Source organism: Phocoena sinus, chromosome 8, assembly GCF_008692025.1.
Source record: "Phocoena sinus isolate mPhoSin1 chromosome 8, mPhoSin1.pri, whole genome shotgun sequence".
Classification (NCBI taxonomy): domain Eukaryota; kingdom Metazoa; phylum Chordata; class Mammalia; order Artiodactyla; family Phocoenidae; genus Phocoena; species Phocoena sinus.
The window spans coordinates 45,214,982-45,230,635 of NC_045770.1; the positions used below are offsets into that span (position 1 = coordinate 45,214,982).

At 41.2% G+C, this 15,654-nt stretch overlaps 1 protein-coding gene across 1 annotated transcript in view; it reads left to right on the plus strand.

The window, feature by feature from the left end:
- The window catches only part of RAB38 (RAB38, member RAS oncogene family), a 70,105-nt gene that overhangs the window by 21,511 nt on the left and 32,940 nt on the right, over nucleotides 1–15,654 (plus strand). The window contains exon 2 of the mRNA XM_032640520.1: nucleotides 1,903–2,183. Within this exon, the coding sequence (XP_032496411.1) occupies nucleotides 1,903–2,183 (281 nt within the window). The remainder of the gene's footprint in view (nucleotides 1–1,902; nucleotides 2,184–15,654) is intronic.

Below are 15,654 nucleotides of genomic sequence, written 5' to 3' on the forward strand. Positions count from 1 at the left end.
TCGGATGGACATGAGCTGGCCCTGACAAAGTGTTCTTCTTTCCAGTGATACATGCTTGAGCACACAGGCTCATGCACTAGGATAGGAAGCCTTGACCTTCATGCATTTTCATTAAGTGCTTACGGATCCGTTTCTCTTACAATCCACAATGCTAACGCCAGTGTGAACATGACCTACAAAAGAATTTGATAACTTGAATTAAAACTCACCGTCACGAACCCGTGAACACAAACTTAAGTATAAAGTGTTCTTAAAGGTTTGTTGACCTATATGTTCTTAGATACATGCCAGTTTCAGCATTTTATTTTTTAAGATAAGTTGACTTATTCAATACATACTTAACTTTGTTTTAATTTCTGAAACTTCATAAGACTCTGAACACAAAGAAATTCCCAAATCAGAATTAAAAAACCTTGGTCGTGCACTTCGGGAGTTTTGGGTTCAGAAAATATAAACCCAGTCTTCAACAGCTCCTGTCTTCAGCAACTCTTAGTGGATAGACTTATAAGCAATAGGATTTTGTTCATTTTGGTTGACCAGCTCAAATTCCTGTAATTTTCTTTCATAAACTCTGGTCTAGAACTCTGATTTCACTACCTTTGTCATATTGTCTTTCATAATTTTTAACATGCTGAAGAAAGGGAGGGAAAACTCAAGTACCAACGAGTTGTAAGGGACTGTGCTGGATGTTTCACATGGGTTAATTTAGTTCATCCACATAACAACCCTGTGAGGTGCATATTATTACTGCCATTTTGCAGAGGAGGAAAGCTAAACTTAGTGTGTTTAAGAAATTTGTCAATATTCATTTAGAAAATTAAGAATCAGAGCGAAACTGATTCTAGCTTTGGTCTAAGACTAATCCATTTATTTATTTCTTTGTTTGTTTATTTCTATGTCAGAGTGCTTTCCTTATCCCATAGACTGTAGACTAGTTAAGGGTATAGGCCCTCAAGTTCACTGTTGTAATCCTAGCATGTAGCTCAGAGACTGGCATTGATGTGTAAATATCTGTTATCTGTTCAGTTGAGTTGAATGGGACACTCCTGCTATATAAACTTGGGGGAGAGATAGTATTATAAGACTATGGCTCTGTGGTTAAGAGTATGCAATGTTGGTAAATGACTATGGGCTCTGGATTCAAAAAGCTCAGATTTGAATTGTAACTTCTTAAGCTTACCATCTGTATAAATTGAACAAGTTACTTAGCCATATTGGTCTCAATTTTGTCACTTTAAAATGGACCTAATAATTGTACCTTAGTGATTATTTATGGGAATCACATCACTGATGGTTAGTGAACATACAATAAGTGCTAGCTATTACTGTTATCCTTGATTAACGTTGACTGTGGATGCCTTTGTAACATACCAATCTATCGTCCCACTAAAATGTAAGCTCCATCATGGTAGGGATTTTCATGTTTTAATCATTGTATCCCAAGTATTTAGAACAATGTTGTCCAATAGAACATTCTATGATAATGGAAATGTTCTCTCTTGGGGTGTCTAATACTGTAGCCACTAACCACATGTGGTTATTGAACACTTGAAATGCAGCTAGCTAGTGTGACTGAGGAACTGAATTTTAAATTTTATTTAGTTTTAATTAATTTAAACTGAAGTAGCCACATGTGGCTAGTGGGATGCTGTATTAGCAGAGTTCTGGACTGTTACATGGTACACAGACATTTCAATAAATACTTATTAAATGAATGAATCCCCTTAGGACTCAAAGATCAACAACAGAGCTGCCTGACTTCATATTTAGTGCATTCTTTAGAGATAAGCAATGAAGCACTTTCTTGAGTGGTCTGCTCATATGAGGTCTTATTAGGTTCCCATGTATGATTCAGTTTACAAATGTAACGTGTTTTTGATTTCTGTTTCTTTTTGGTGATAGGTCAAGAAAGATTTGGAAACATGACGAGGGTCTATTACCGAGAAGCTATGGGTGCATTTATTGTCTTCGATGTCACCAGGCCAGCTACATTTGAAGCAGTGACAAAGTGGAAAAATGATTTGGACTCAAAGTTAAGCCTCCCTAATGGCAAACCAGTGTCAGTGGTTTTGTTGGCCAACAAATGTGACCAGGGGAAAGATGTGCTCATGAACAATGGCCTCAAGATGGACCAGTTCTGCAAGGAGCATGGTTTCGTAGGATGGTTTGAAACATCAGCAAAGGTAATGTGACCTTAAAGGATAAGCTTATTGTAGGCAAGATTCACAAAGAAAATGGCATATAATCGTCGTCCTTATCATCATGTTAATAGTGTGTGTTCGTTTAGCGATTTATAGTTCCCAAACTGCTTTAAGCTCTTTCTCATTTCAAGGGGATGAGTGGAACTATGATCCACCATTTAAGATGACTGTGGCTAAGGCGGCAAAGCAACTTGTGTGTGATCACACTGATAATGTTTAATAACCGTGTTCCTTTATTGAGGGCTTATTTTGCGTCAGGCATGCTTTTTGTGCATTTTCTCATTTAGTCCTCACAGCAACCCTGTTAGGTGAGTGTGGTTCTAGAGTCAATGAAAGAAAAGGGCCTCACATTCAGTGTCACTGCTTCATTCAAGTACGAATTAGTTTACCCCAGCAGCACTTACGTTCTTCTGTCTGCTGGGGATTGTGCTTGGCCCTAGAAATGAAAAGATGGCAAGAACACAGAACTAGCACGCTGGCAATACTGGAAGAGTGGGGTGAGAGAGTACATGGCAAATACCAATGTGAAGAGCATAGTGTGGCTTGGTACTATTCGCTCTCCCGGGTGGTAGAGGAGTAGCAGGAAGTGGGGCAGCCTCAGGGCTGGAAGATGCAGAATCCAGTGTGGCATGGTGAGGGGTCTTACACTTCCCATTAGGCCCCACGCTGTTATCTGACGTGTCGGGGGCACAATTTTTGCTCTACTCCCTTTTGTCTCTGTTTATATTTTTGTATCTCAGTGTCAGAGAGAAAAATAGTATCATCATACATTTGGAAAAGTTTTTTTAAAAGCACGAATTAAAAGTAAATGGTTTACTACATTTTTCTGAGATTTTCTGTGCACATATAAATATATATGCACATTTTACATTATTAAGATTGCATTCTGCATAGCTTTATATCACGATTTTTCCATTTTTATTTATTTGTGGAACACACATATTGAATACTTGTGGAGCACAGGCACTGCGCTCGTTGTCTGGGATTCAGCTGTGAATAAGATAGGCACTGTCTCTGCACTTATGGAAATTCACACTTAGGCCTTGTTGTGAACGTCTGTGTACATCACCAGAGAATGGTTGGAAAATATAGCTTGCATGGACATCATTCAGATAGGCTGGGGAGGAGCCTCTGACTGGTTTTACAGAGGGTAGAATGGGCAGATTTGCCCTGGGGACTCTGGAAAGGTAGATTGGAGGCAATTAAACCTGGAGACAGAGCCACATGGTAGTTATTGTATTCTTACGGGAAAATGACAAAGCCTTGAATTAAGGTAATGGCTTTAGAGATTACAAAGAAAAACCTGATATGAGAATATCACTAAAGTGTAAACACCAGCAGGAGTAAGCAGCCACTTGGGGTGGGAGGTGATGGAGAAGGAGGAAAAGGTGGTGGTCCCTCTTTATTTTGTCATAGTTGGGATGTTCCTTTGTTTCAGCTGTTTCATGGAGAGTCTCAGTGCCTGCCTTCTCTCAGTGCTGTCTCTAAATTGGCCTTATGTTTAGAAATTTTTACTTCTCCGTGCCTTGTTTTCCTTCTTGAGGCCCCAGTGTGCTTGTATGTTTTTCCCCTTCTTTCCTTTTAAAATCCTTTGTTTCCCCTGTTTTTTTAGGATTTTTTTCCCCTTTGATTCAGGACACAGTATCTGTCATTTTCTACTTCTTGGCTCTCGTTGAACCTTTTTGGTTTGTTTGTTTGAAGAATTTATTGTTGTAAAGAGAGATTGGTCAAGCAACATTCGCAGATATGATTAACTTATAGAAATTTAAGAAATATTACATTTTTAATAGACTGATTCTTAGATGTTAGTCCGGCTTTTTAAAATATTCCAAAATGTGGGTGAATTCATCCATTCACCTATTCCTTAGCCCCATACTTTGAAGCCTCCAGGCACAGGGGTAAAAGAGTAGAATTTTGGAGAACTCCTTTTCTTAATTGGTTATCTTACATCTGGAGGGCAGTCGGTATTGAATGACTCTTTTTTTTTTTTTTAATTTTTCTTGGAGTTTAGTTGATTTACAATGTTGTATTAGTTTCTGCTGTACCGCAAAGTGAATCAGTTATACATATATCCACTCTTTGTTAGGTTCTATTCCTATATAGGTCATTACTGAGTACTGAATAGAATTCTCTGTGCTATATAGTAGGTTCTTATTAGTTATCTATTTTATATATAGTATATAAATAGTATATATAGTGTGTATATGTCAATCCCAATCTCCCAATTTATCCCCTCCCTTCCCCCTTGGTAACCATAAGTTTGTTTTCTACATCTGTGATTCTATTTCTGCTTTGTAAACAGGTTCATTTGTACCATTTTTTTTTAGATTCCGCCTATAACCAATATTGTATGACATTTGTCTTTCTCTGTCTGACTTACTTCACTCGGTATGACAATCTCTAGGTCCATCCATTGAATGACTCATATTTATATGAGGAGGGGAGTCTTCCATCATTCATTCGTTCATTCATTCAACAAATGTAATGGAACACCTGTTATGTACCAGGCACTGGGAATAGAGAAACTTACAAAACAGACAGAATCCTGACTTCATGTATAACAGTAACAACAAAACATAAGTAAAATCTTGGGGCGGGGGGTGGGAAGGGGTTGGCGGATGGATAACCAGTAAATGCTAACAGGAAAATAAAAGGAAGGAAGACACCTATAAATTTGTGGGGAGGGTTGAAATTGCTTGTGGGGCAAAGGACGTTCTGGACATTTTCTTTCACCTCACTCTGACATTCCTTGCACAACAATTACAGTGTCAAACTCTGCTTAAGGGCATGATGGTCATTAACTTAAGGCCTGGCTGACCCGCCATGTACTTAAATACTGGATTTCTAATCCTCTAAATCCCTGCAAGTGTAAACTTTGAAGAGAAGCTTTGTATGGAGAGAGGGTGGAGGGAATTTCACAAGGCACTGAACTGCTAATATGACCAAGAGGGTACAAGGCCTCATTGTGAAAGGTAGAACCCACATTTCTCTTTCCTCCAAACATACTGCTGTTGAAATTGTCCTTCTGAATGTCTTAATAATGAAAATGGCTTCCCAGTGCCAAGTTAGTATTCAAAGTTGACACCTAGACACGCAGGAACAATACGGCAGCGTTGACAAGCTGGAGTGTAAAATGGTTCAAAAAGTCTTTTTTGAAAAAAGATCTCTGATAAAGCTCTACTTACTTTCCAAGGATAGTATTTCAGCATGTACAAAACAGAGGCCCAGATCAAACCGTCTGCCTGAAGCTAAGATGGCAGCATTCGGAGACAGCTACCAATTCATTTGTTGGTTACCTTTGGGATCAGGGAACATTTCCCATAAGATCTTTCTCTTAGAAAGTGAATCTCCTAACAACGAAAGTCCTCTTGAGTGACATCATAGTCAGTCTGGTGATAAACATCTGATTTCCTTTTTTTTACGTTTCCAAAACTTCTAATGAGCCAAAGTCCACAACGTCTGGCTTTGTCCTCATGGCCACATCCTGGAGAAACCCTGTGGGTATATCAGCTTGGCCATACCTGAAGCTGAAACTAGCAGGATGTTGAAGGAGTTTGTCACTGAGACCAGCCTCCTTCTTGCTGCTGACCCCACTGCCAAGGGAAATTCACCCTCTTGCTCTTCAATCTTCTAAAGAAACTTTCCACAAGAATTTTCCTGCCTGTGCTGTTGCTGGAATAATCGTGGTAGCCTCTAGCTGTGAATTAAGGAGAAAAAATAAAAAATAAATGTATGCTAGCATCTCTGATTTTTCACATCATCTCTTCAAATATTAAAAACCAAAGGAAAGAAAAGAAAAAGAGTCTCTCTTAAGTCAGGTTTTCTTTAGTTTTCAACCTTTGCATTCTTTCCTTTTCTTAGCCGTGTTTAGTTGAATACTGCCTGGGGATTCACTAGGGCCAGGAAATATATAACTGGGGTGATCGTATGTCCCATTTTATGGAACATTCCTTGTTTATGCCTGTGGTCCTAGCATACTTATTAATAACCCCCCCATTTCTGGTCTGTAAGTTAATTTACATGGTCAGCCTATAGATCAGGAGCTCTGATACGTCTATCTCACTGTCCACATCATATTTAACTCTAATAATGGCTCTTTTATGCATTCCTGTGCCCAAGCTCAGTCTTTATAATATGTTTTGGCAGATTTGTCTATTTAGAATGAGAGCCCTGGTCTTCCCTTGTTGGTGCATTCCCAAGATTGAGAATCCTGTCTTTCGGGTCCATCTTAATGGCTGATGGGGCCCCGAGACATTCTGACCCATTTACCTGGTGCTCTCTTGGTGCCCATTGCCTGAATCTCCACCAGCTGCTTCCTTTGGATTCACTCTGTGGCCACATCCAACTACCTTTGTGAGATTAAGTGACAGAATGTATGTGGGGTCCCTGATGTGTTACGTCTGATCCCACCACACACACATACCACATTATCTCTGTCACCTGTCCCCACAGCCCATCTGCCGGTCCGGGTGTCCCCATCTGTACCTGGCTCTGGTGCACACAATACATGCACTCAGAGGAAGAAGGGTCTGTTTCTGTATCTCAGCCGTTCCCAGGCTGCTCCATCCCGTTCTTATGCTGTAGGGTTCCCATGTGGTTGTGTTCAGAAACAGGACACCAGGAAAATGCCAGTGTAGATGGGAAGTAATGGGGCAAGTAGGATCTACCCAAGCGGTGATGAGAACAGCAATCACAGAGAGAACTGCAGTGCCCTCTAGCCATGCAGCCTCCACCTCATGCCCTACTCCAGGCAGATTTCCTTGTCTGTTTCTACCTTGTTTATAGTGACTTTTAGGCCCACCCTCTATCTCAGAATGTTCTAAGATCAATGGGTGCCCTAGAAGACACTTTCTAACATTAAACTCTATTGAAGTTTAGTCTCTTCCCTGGAGCTAAAAAGAAAGATGTTGATGTGTGTCCTGCTAAGGGAAGGAATATACCCACTAGTGTTCTCTGTAAGAAGTTATAGTTTTTAGACAGAGGAGTAGGTGTTTCACAGTGTAGTGGACATTTGTCATGTGTTTTGGGTTTCCAGTAACTGTTAAACACATTTGCTACCTTTGGGGAACTTCTAGTCATGGGAGGCTCCCCTCCCCAGGAAGAGTCCATAAAACTTTCTTCCTCTGCTTTATTTGCAGCTAGGGCACAGGCATATGACCTAGATTCCACAGATCATACTGATTCAGAAGTGAGCAACTAGAGGAAGAGGGTGCCATGCAGAACCCATTTTTTTTCTGGGGAGGACGGTGGCAGAAAAGACCTCCATCCTTGGGAGATAGTGGAGTTTGCTGAGTCCTATGCTTGACACAGAAACAGGATCACTGCTGGCCCCAGGAACAGTTGCATTCAAGTTGAATTCCTTGGAGCTTTGCAGATTACAGGACCTAGTGCTCAGTGGTAGCTGGCAGCAGTGTCCTCATCACACCTGTTCTATGTAGGATCTGAGTTTCTGGAAGCTTAGGCTCGATCTGGTTTCTCTAGACTACTGTTTCTGTAGCCTACTGAGTAATTTTGCAAGCTACCCAACATCCCTTGAATAAATGATTTCATGTTTAGCCAGCATCGGCTTCTGAATCTTGTGACTGAGAATCTGGATTAATATACATGGTCAAATACATTTAAGAAATCCAGCTTCAGGCTTCCCTGGTGGCGCAGTGGTTGAGAGTCCGCCTGCCGATGCAGGGGACATGGGTTCGTGCCCCGGTCCGGGAAGATCCCACATGCCGCGGAGCGGCTGTGCCCGTGAGCCATGGCCGCTGAGCCTGCGCGTCCGGAGCCTGTGCTCCGCAAAGGGAGAGGCCGCAGCAGTGAGAGGCCCATGTACCGCAAAAACAAACAAACAAACAAAAGAAATCCAGCTTCACTGTCCCCCTTGCTGTAGGACTTCTCAGGCCTTTGATATCCTATGTACATTCTGAATCTCCAGTAATAAAAATGGATATGTTTCTTGCTGTTTGCTGTACGTTAACTTTGTGTACAGATTTTTACGTGTATGAACTCATTCAGTCCTTAGCATTATCCTATAGAATAGGTTATTATTATTGTTACCATTTAAAAACAAGTTGAGACTTAGGGGATTTCCCTAAAGCCATAGAGTTACTACCTTATTTCTTTGATTCTAACTTATGCTTTTTGTTCCTTCCTACGTTAACATTTCAGAATCAAGGTAGGTCCTCTAGTCAGTGTGTATCTCTAAAATGATGGTGTGTCATACATATAATAGTTTTTTTCACCATCTCCTCCAAAAGGGGACTAAACCATGCAGCAGTTTGTAAATGTTTTTGGCCACATAGAACACTTAACAAACTAATAGAACACGCTTAGGAAATACTGGCCTAGAATTATCTTTTAAAGGGCAAGTTTTCTGTCTTCCATTGTTTAGTGAGCTTTTCCCATTATTATTATTAGTTTTAAATAGCTAAGAAAGCTAAAATATGCAGCAGTTAAGTAGCTAGTTTTCTATAAGCTGCTTGAAAGGTAGGATCACACATCATTTCTTCTTATAAGCTTTTAGAAGATATATATAATGCATTTATACAAACTGGGAATGCATAGATAATTGCACTTGAGTATGGGTAGACAGTTATTCTAAGTCCTTTTTAAATCATTTTTAAAAAATTTTTAAGTTGGGTAGTAGGCCATTTCTGGTTATTCCCAATTTTTAAATGTCAATCCATGAAAAAATTCTTAATAGTCACTGGTGCATTCATTGATTCAACACAACTTGTATTGAATGACTATTCAGGTCTGTGCTGTGAACAATGTGTATTAAGCCTTTTCTGGATTCAGAGCATACTGTTAGGTGCCTGTTCCTCTTAAAATGCCAGAATTCCCTAAGGGAAGTAGATAGGCCACGTTTTAGGCATCCATCTCCAAAGACTTTAGATGGGGTTGTAGGATGTGCCTCCCCTGACTTAACTGGGACACAGCACATTTAACCTTATTTTTTTAGCCGATCTGTTTAGAGCTAGTTGTACTTAGGAACATAAAAGGAAGGGCCCAATCTGAAATTGCAAAACCAGAGCAAAGTTAGAAGGTATCGTTAAAGGAAATGATGGCAATGGTTAATAGTCATGATCGTTTCATATAATGACCACTAGTGTTAGTACAATTGTTTGAATCATCGTTTTTGACAGATTCTTAATGCCCTGCATGAAAAATGGAATCATTTCTTGAAATTGAGAGTAGCTTAAGTTCAAGAGTCTCAAATTCAAGCAACTCACCTGCTTAGGAATCAGTATAAATTAAGAATAACCTTTTAATTTTTATCTTTAGCTAATTGGTTCTCCAGAGGTTTTCTAGGGCTATGCTAATAATTTGCTAAATAATATGAGATCCAATTATGACTAAGACATTGTAGGAAAATAGAAAGAGACCCTCAGAGGCTATAACCACAGCTTGGTGTGCAGGAGGCAGGAGTTGCATTTGTCATCCTCGCCTGCGTGGTTCACATTTTCATTACCTACAGCGCAGGTCCTTCCTGTTTCGTGCTTAGACAATTTTAAATAGTCTCCAGACCTCGCTCGTGGTAGTCTGTACAGCATGGTGCTAAAAACTCAACCTACCCAAGGAATCACTTTGATTTCATTACAGTCTAGTTCAAGAATCTTCTGTAAGCTCTACTTCTTGATTGAGATTTAGACACATAAGAATGTAAATTGATACAGTCACTATAGAGAACAGTATGGAGGTTCCTTAAAAAACTAAAAATAGAACTACCATATGACCCAGCAATCCCACTACTGGGCATATACCCAGAGAAAACCATAATTCAAAAGGAGACATGCACCACAATGTTCATTGCAGCTCTATTTACAGTAGCCAGGACATGGAAGCTACCTAAGTGTCCATCAACAGATGAATGGATAAAGAAAATGTGGCACATATATACAATGGAATATTACTCAGCCATAGAAAGAAACGAAATTGAACTATTTGTAGTGAGGTAGATGGACCTAGAATCTGTCATACAGAATGAAGCAAGTCAGAAAGAGGAAAAACAAATACCATATGGTGACACATATGGAATCTAAAAAAAAAATGGTACTGATGAACCTAGGGGTAGGACAGGAATAAAGACGCAGATGTAGAGAATGGACTTGAGGACACAGGGAGGAGGAAGGGTAAGCTGGGACAAAGTGAGAGAGTAGCGTTGACATATATACGCTACGAATTGTAAAATAGATACCTAGTGGGAAGCAGCCGCATAGCACGGGGAGATCGGCTTGGTGCTTTGTGACCACCTAGAGGGGTGGGATAGGGAGGGTGGGAGGGAGATGCAAGAGGGAGGAGATATGGGGACATATGTATATGTATAACTGATTCACTTTGTTATACAGCAGACACTAACACACCATTGTAAAGCAATTATACTCCAATAGAGATGTTTAAAAAAACAAAACAAAACAAATTTAGGCACCTGAAAACAGGAGTTAGCAAGCTATTACCTGTGGACCAAATGTGGCCTGCCCTTATTTCATAAAGTGTTATCAGAACACAGCCATGCTCATTGGTGCACATGTTATCTATGGGTGCTTTTCCATTACATCTACAGAGTTGAGTAGTTGCAGTAGAGGCCCAATGGCTTTCAAAGCCTGGACTCTTTACCATCTGATCTGGCCATCTACTCATTAAAGTTTGCCACTGATGCCTTACAATAGCATTAGCTTCTCTTTTGTGCTTGTGGCTTTACATGCAATAGCTCATCCTTGAAACAGTCTTGTAAGTACTTTTATTAGTCCTGTTTTACAGATGAGGGGATTAAAGTTTAAACTGGAGAACATAAATGACTAACTAAAGATCTCATAGTTGGTAGGTGGTAAAGTTGGGATTTCAAGGCAGATGTGCTCAGAGTACACCCAATCACCACACTGCACTATCGTATAGCCTTTTCCAATCTGGCCTAATTATACAATAACTATTTATGATAAACGGTTGACCAGGGATTGAGATAGACAGATAAGATAGATAAGGTAAAATGTAGCCCGGTCTCAAAGTTTAAAGTCTAATGACACATATAGAGACATGTAAATAGGTCTTCCAGGAAATGTAACAAAGTAGAGCAATTCACCTGGAAGTATTGAAGGGACTGAATAATGAAGGGGCCTTTTCTCGCATGTACATTGCCAGCCACTTGCCTTTCCCTCATCTCTGTGCTTTTGTCCTGATATTCCCTTTGTATGGACTGTACAAGGCAGAGGCAGTTGCCATTCTTTGTTCATATTGTTTTGTCCAAACACATCCAGCTCTGGGTGTGAGACAGGAAAGGGAGAAACACCCCTGGATTTAGCAGTAGGGAGTCTTTAGTAATTAATCATCGGTGGGCTCAAAGATGAGACACCTTACTTTCCGAATATCTTCTACCTCACAGAGATTCACGAGAACAAGCCTACAAGGAACCTTTGTTTAGAGACAGGATCAAGACAGAGCTCATCCCTCCTCCAGAAAAGACCGGGTCCAATAAGGCACAGACATATTTTTGTTAAATGATTGTTTTTAGTATTATTTAATTGTGCTTCTTAACAGGGGTGATCTTGTCAATGTCTAGAACTATTTTTGGTTGTCATAACTGATCAGGGAGAGGAGGGTGCTACTCATATCACGTGGGTAGAAGCCAGGGATGGTGCTAAACATCCTGTGTGCACAGCACACAGCCTCCCAACTCCCACCCCTCCAAAGAATGATTTGGCCCAAGATGTCAATAGTACTGAGGCTGCGAAACCCCAGATGTCATGCTTTATGTTAGAATTTTCTAAATCGTCTAAGGAAAAGGCACTACCTGAATAAAAGTTCCTGTTAGTTAGTTGGCAGTTTTAAGAAAAATCAAGTAGGGTGGTCTTTTGAGTTTTGTATGTTTACCAAGTATGCAATTGTATGAAAAAAGTTAGGAGTTAATTCTTGCCAAATGATGACTGTTGTTAGATTGTGGGATTCTGGGTGATTTTATTTTCATGTTTCTGGTTTCCATTTTTTTAAAATTTGATTATATTGCTTTTACAATGACAGAGATAAAATTATAAATAAAGATATAAACAAATAATAAAAAGGAAACTGTTGAGTCTTTGGGTTCAGGCTTCTCTAGTCTATTAAGGATTCTCTGCCCGAGGGTTTGATGCTAAGGGACATGGTTTGATACAAGGCAGAGTTTTGCCTTCTCTGTTCCCCACCCACCTAATACCTTAATCTCTGAATTTTAGCATTTCCAGTACTCATCTCCATGCCTTTTCACATGCAGTTCCTTCTGTCTAGATCCTTCTATGGTCTTCGCCTTAGGAAATTCCAGATTTTCCACATCTTTGTTCTCTTCCTACTCACACCATATAGCCCCTACAGATTTCCTTAAGGGACTTCCTCTCTCCCACCTACATGTCTGGGACACCAGTTAGATAGCTAACTGTTGGGCCGCCTTACATGATGTGGCTCAACCCTCTCTTCTAATGGATGGGCATTGCTTAGAGAGATGAGGCAGGGTGTGAGTCACTCTGAGTGATTGTGTCTTTCTGGTCCCAGAAAAACAACGCTGTCCTCAGCTGGACCCAGGCTCTAGGATCACCATGGATTTCTGAACCTGAGAAAGGGCCCTGAGAAGCACGGACGGGCACTTTGGCAGAGTATGGCGAGTGTGGGCTTGGATGCCATGTAGATAGGGGTCAGGCTCTTGCCTCAGACCCAAAGCTATGTGGCTTTGGGCCAAACCCTTAATCATGCTGAACTTCCATTTCTCATGTGAAAAGTGGAGATAATACTTTATGGGGTAGTTATAAGAATCAGTGCTAATAAGCGTGAAATGCCTGGAAGATTAGTATGCAGTAAATGACTGGTCTTTCTAAAGAAAATATACATGCATGCAAAAATTGCTCTCAGTTTCAGGGGCTTCCCAGACAATCCTGCCCACTGAAGCATGGACCCTGTTCTAAAGCCAGCCCATGTGCCTTCAATTGCTCAATTCCTCTCTAATGGTATCTTTAGAAAAATGTGTTCGAATTAGGGGATTCCTGGAGAAAAAGTTCTATTCAGCTAGAGCAGGAATTCTTTGTTGGGGTAGAGTGTCAGAACCAGGATGAAGGGACCAGGGAGCCTTTTCTCCTCAGATTTTTGCAAAATGCCTCTGTCGATGGTACATTGCTGTCCACCGATCCCCTTTGAGGATCACTGTGTGTGATGAGAGATGTTGCCCCTGGGAGTGTGTTGCTCTTCTGCATGGTCTGGAAACAGGAACCAAAAGCAGAAAAAATGATGGGCTTAGTTAGAGGAAATTGGAGACTGAAGGGAGGGCGGTATAAGCTCTATTCTGAAGGACAGAAGAAGAGTTCAGAAGGACTTGATGAGTTTCCTGGTGCGTCTAAGAAAGGGAGCCAAAATTAGAGGTAGGGAGAGTCTGAAATCTTTGTAAGATTTCCATGTTTGCACTTTTTTTTTTCTTTTATTTTCTTTTTGGCTGTGTTGGGTCTTCATTTCTGTGCGAGGGCTTTCTCTAGTTGTAGCGAGCAGGGGCCGCTCTTCATCACGGTGCGCGGGCCTCTCACTATCGCGGCCTCTCTTGTTGTGGAGCACAGGCTCCAGACGCGCAGGCTCAGTAGTTGTGGCTCACGGGCCTAGTTGCTCCGCGGCATGTGGGATCTTCCCAGACCAGGGCTCGAACCCGTGTCCCCTGCATTGGCAGGCAGAGTCTCAACCACTGCGCCACCAGGGAAGCCCCCATGTTTGCACTTTTAAAAAATCCTGTTCTAGCTCCCCATCATAATTATTTCTGTAAAAACCTTTTAAGGAAAAAAGGCCTATCTTTCAGAATTTCAAAGACGGGAGGATGCTTCTGAGGTTCTATCCTATCTTGAACTTAACCTGCAGCAGAGGTGAGCTGTATGGAAAAGTGTAGGTGAAGGAGGATGGAAAAAGCAAGTAGAATCCTGGTGCGTTTGGGAATGAAAATATTGCCTGGGTGCAGTGGAGTTCAGATCATGATGGAATATGGTCTCTGGTCTTCACTAGTAGACCACAGTTCCCATTCCCAGTCTCAGGGAATGATTAAATACAATCAGACTCTTCTTCTGGAGTCAGATTTCTTCCTGGATCTCTACCTGCAGCCGTGTCTTCCTTCCCAAACTTCAGACTTCCATGTCCCTCTGGATCTCTCCCTGGATCTCACCTAGATAACTTCAAATCCAATATGTTGGAAACTGAATTTATTAGCTCTTCTGCAAATCAGATCATCTGGTTAGGAGAACTTACATCCACCCAGACATCCAAGCCATATACCCATAGAAACAGGTTACTCATCCTTCAGAAACCCCAAGTTCCTGAGCACAGAAACCCCCATAGTGAGGCTCTTCTCTGCCTCTCCAGGTCTATCCCTGGCTACTTTGTCCCTCCATTCATCACCTAGTGATACCAAACTGCAGCAAGTTCACAGCTCGGAATTCCCCCTTCCTGGAACATGCTTCCTACACTTATTCACCTGTCTTTCACTCTTCCTTCAGAACTAGGCTCAAGCATCATCTGTTACTGGCTCTCAGGTAGTCTCTCCTATCTCTTGCCACATATGTTAAACTTCTTTCTTTATGGACCTGGTCCCTGCGCTGCACTGTGAAATCCTCCTGGTTACCCACCAGCACGTTGGCTTGTACATGGTGGGTGATCACATGATCAGTGTTTATTGGATGGAACAGAATGGTTTGCAGCACTGCTTTTCAAGCACTTATTCAGAAGATTCCTTTACCGTATTATACTTTTCCCTGCCCCTTGTGGAGTATTTCTGTCCTTAGAGAACTGTGAAGAAGCAGAAAACTTAATTTACTGCTGTATTTCCCAGGAGGACTCCACATTATGTAACTCCTTTTATCCAGAAAGCTCTCTAGACACTTTGCACAGCAGGGAGATTACAGTGCCCCACAGTGTGAAGCGGGAAGTAGAGAAGAAAAATGAAGATGAGGGAAGCAGTCCCCCTTAGTGCCTTGGGCCCAAACTGGGAACTGCAGGATTCTTTGCGTGGTGATTCCACATAGCATGCTGCAAGAGTCTGTCATCAGCCTGTAGATTTTATTAGCCAGCACATTCCTCCTTCACACCCGAGAACCGGAATTTAGTGGTTTCCTCCTCATTGAAATTCTCATCATCTTGTTTTACACGCACCTCTTGTTTCAGCTACTGTCATTTGAGCTGCACACAATATCATATTTGTCCTTTTTTAAAACTAATAAACAGAGTTCCAGAGAGGCTTTTCAATGATTTTCATTGCAGAAATGAGGCCTAGACTTCAGATCTGGTCTAGAACTCTATACAATGACGTGATTCTTGAACAGAGCTGTACATCAGGAACACCTGAGGAGCTTGTTACAATGCACTGCAGATGCCTCGGCCCTACTCTCGGAGATGTCTGGAGGGGCATAGATCGTATGTTTTTGCAAAACAGTCCTTTGGTGATTTTGATGTGCACAGTGGTTAAGATGCATTGTGT